General features: G+C 56.5%; 1 protein-coding gene across 1 annotated transcript in view; it reads right to left on the bottom strand.

Moving 5' to 3' along the window:
* Positions 1–3110, bottom strand: part of PHF24 (PHD finger protein 24) — a 20515-nt gene that overhangs the window by 10660 nt on the left and 6745 nt on the right. The window contains exon 5 of the mRNA XM_015406808.1: positions 769–926. Coding sequence (XP_015262294.1) covers positions 769–926 — 158 coding nt within the window. The remainder of the gene's footprint in view (positions 1–768; positions 927–3110) is intronic.

Genomic DNA, 3110 nt, shown 5'->3' with positions numbered 1-3110 from the left:
CAGTCCAGTGGAGCCTGAGCAGTGGGTGTTGCCTTCTGACACACTTCCGGTGATGTCGGGGTGTGTGTGGCATCTGCAAATAAGTTATGCTAATGAGTTATGTTAATGAGCTCCTGCACCACTTTTTCTTCAAAATGTCCCCTGAACACAACTATAAATGAAAGCTCTCCCCCCCCCTTTTTGGAAGGCTTCATGCAAGTAGAAGCGGGCTTGTAATTCTGGAAACTCCCGCTGGGGCTTGACTTTTAAAATACTGATGCCTAAATTGACCGGTAGTTGTTAAATGGAATGAATGAATGTTACTGCTATACTGAATGTATTGAATATATGTACCTGACAAGGATATCCTAATAGTACACAATGCACTTTATAGAATGATAGTTATAAACAGGGCACGTCAATTTACAGAAGGTTCTTGCAGCGTACATTGATTCGTTACTTGTCTCCGCCTTGACACTGGCAGCCCTAGTAGCTGCTGGGTGGGCCGCAACATCTAAGCCTCTCCTCCAGGTGAGAGGACGCTTGTGAAGGTGCCCCCGGAGCCGCACTGCTTGGAGAAGTGGGAGCGCAACTGAAAGGAAGTCTCCCGGAGCTGGCATCGCCTGAGAGAGTCGGTGGGGATGCTCTGAGCACACTGCAAACCTATGGGGACTGCGGGGAACAGGAGGAGCCTCCCCCCAGATTGTCCAGTGGTGTGGGTCAGAGAGGCCCCCGTCAAGCAGTCCGTGGCTTCCCCGGGGAGGGACGTGGCTCTGGCGGAGCCCTCACCTGACGCTGCATGAGGGGGCTTCCTTGTGCCGCTTGCGGAACCACGTGTGTTGGGTGTGCCGGCACTCTGCCTCGCTGAGCAGCCCGTCCCCATGCAGGTCCAGGGCCCGGAACGTGGCTCGCGCCCGGCTCGAGGTGTTTCTGCGCCCTAGGCGAGGCTGCCTTGTGGCGCAGATGCCAAACTCCCGGTGGGGCCTGGAGACCTCTGGAGCCAGCCACCCTTTTGCTAACGCTGCCACCGCCTCCCCCCCCCCCGCAGCTGTCAGACCCAGCGAGCACGCCCCACATGTTCCTGCAGCGCCCTCCAAGATGGAAGAGAGATTTCTCTCGTGCTCCGCTTCCGAAGGCAGTTTGGGAGGGAGGTGGGGGGGATCCTGTCTCCAGGCGGGGGATGCTCACCGGATGCCTCTCCCCAATTAGCGAAATGCTGACACTTGGAGATCTGCTTGTGGGCTTTTGGCGGGGGGGAGGCACAGCTCGGCGCCCCATCCAGGGCCCAGCACTCTAGGCAAATGCCTAGTTCGCCTAGTGGGTGAGCCGGCCCTGCGTGCAGAGCGCCTTTCTGCCTGCACGGAGTCCAAGCCCCTCCGCAGCTGCAGCAGTCAGCAAGGAAGGTCCCTCAGGAGCACGTGCCTCTGTGGCTCAGTGAGGAAGCCCGAAAGGGAACCCGGATCTGCTTCCATTCAAGGCAGCTCTTTGCTTTACGTTCTCGCCAGTTGTGCTTACTAGCAGCCGTGGAGGTTGGTCCACTTGGGCAAACGGGCAATGCCCTGCCTGTTCAGGCTGCCCCCAGACCCGCTTGGCTCCTCACTAGACAGGCCAGGGGCTGGCATGTTATGATGGATGACCTTGCACCTGCTGGATGACCTTGGGCAAGCCCTAGTTCTGATAAGAGCTGTCCTTGAAAAAGAGCAGCTTCTGTCAGAGCTCTCCCGGCCCCACCTACCTCACAGGGTGTCTGTTGTGGGGAGGGGAAGGGAAGGAGTTTGTCAGCCGCTCTGAGACTCCCTTGGGTAGTGAAGGGTGGGGTATAAATACGATCTCCTCCTCCTCCTCCTCCTTCCAGCTAAACCAGTCTCTGCCTTGTCCTTATGTAACTCAGCACTGCAAACAAGTCCTCTTTAGCTAGCAAAGGGCTCCCCCCCCCTTAAGCCTGGCCGGGGGCACCGCCCGCCCTCTGCATCCCCGATGGGTCAATGGATCCATAAGACTCCACTGACCGGGTCTGTCAGTCTTTCGTCTTTCGTAGGGTGGAGGAGAACCAATTGACCGATCAGGGGTTCTGTCAGATGGGACAAATATCACGGCTGCCGCCAGCTCTTTCATGGTCTCCTTAAAGCAGGGTTGCCAGCCTCCAGGTGAGGCCTGGAGAGGTCTCAAAATGACAACTGATCTCTAGACAACAGGGATTCTCCCCCCCCCTCCTGAACCAGTCCTCTGCAACACAAGGACGTCCACCCCCAGGAGGACACAGAGCCCTGCCCCTTCCAGCCCAGAAGGGGCAAGAAACCATTTCCGGTCAGCAAGAAGGGAAAGCCGGGGGGGGGGGGGAGGCCTCACCCAACTCTGTGCCCCACAGTGAAATCTTGCTGGCGCAGCAACTTTTCTCCAAGTCTGAGGGGGGGAATTACTGTGCTGCAGGCTTTCTCCTGGCTCTACTAAGCAGGCGAAGAAGGGGAAGGGTGATGGGAAGGGAACTCCGTGGTTGAAGAGAAGAGAACTTCAGGGGAAATGCTGGACTCACCCCCCTTTCGTGTGGACATGTGACAGGAACATGCTCGAGAGGGAATCCTGCCTTATGCAGAAGGGATCACCTCTCATTAAACCTGTACAGGATTGCCCTGTTAGGAGGGCTCTGCTTGTTTGTTTATTCATTCGATTTATACCTCGCCCTCCCTGAGAGACAGGCTCGGGGCGGCTTTATTTTTATACCCCACCTCCCCCACCCCAATGGGGACCCAAAGTGACTAATATTGTTCTCTCTTTCTCCATTTTATCATCACCCCCCACTGCCCTCTGAGGAAGGTCATAAGAACATCAGAGAAGCCAGTGCTAGATCGGGCCAGTGGCCCATCCAGTCCAACACTCTGTGTCACACAGTGGCCAGAAATACCAGGTGCCCTCAGGAGGTCCAGCAGTGGGGCCAGGACATTAGAAGCCCTCCCACTGTTGCCCCCCCCAGCACCAAGATGACAAAGCATCCCTTGCCCCAGATGGAGAGCTCCTATCTAGACCTTGTGGCTAAGAGCCACTGATGGACCTCTGCTCCATATGTTTATCCATAAGAACATCAGAGAAGCCAGTGTTGGATCAGGCCAATGGCCCATCCAGTCCAACACTCT

This window comes from Gekko japonicus, unplaced genomic scaffold (assembly GCF_001447785.1).
Source record: "Gekko japonicus isolate JY-2015 unplaced genomic scaffold, Gekko_japonicus_V1.1 scaffold765, whole genome shotgun sequence".
Taxonomy (NCBI): Eukaryota; Metazoa; Chordata; class Lepidosauria; order Squamata; family Gekkonidae; genus Gekko; species Gekko japonicus.
Note: the sequence above shows the minus strand (reverse complement) of the source record. Positions and strands in the feature narration are given on the sequence as shown.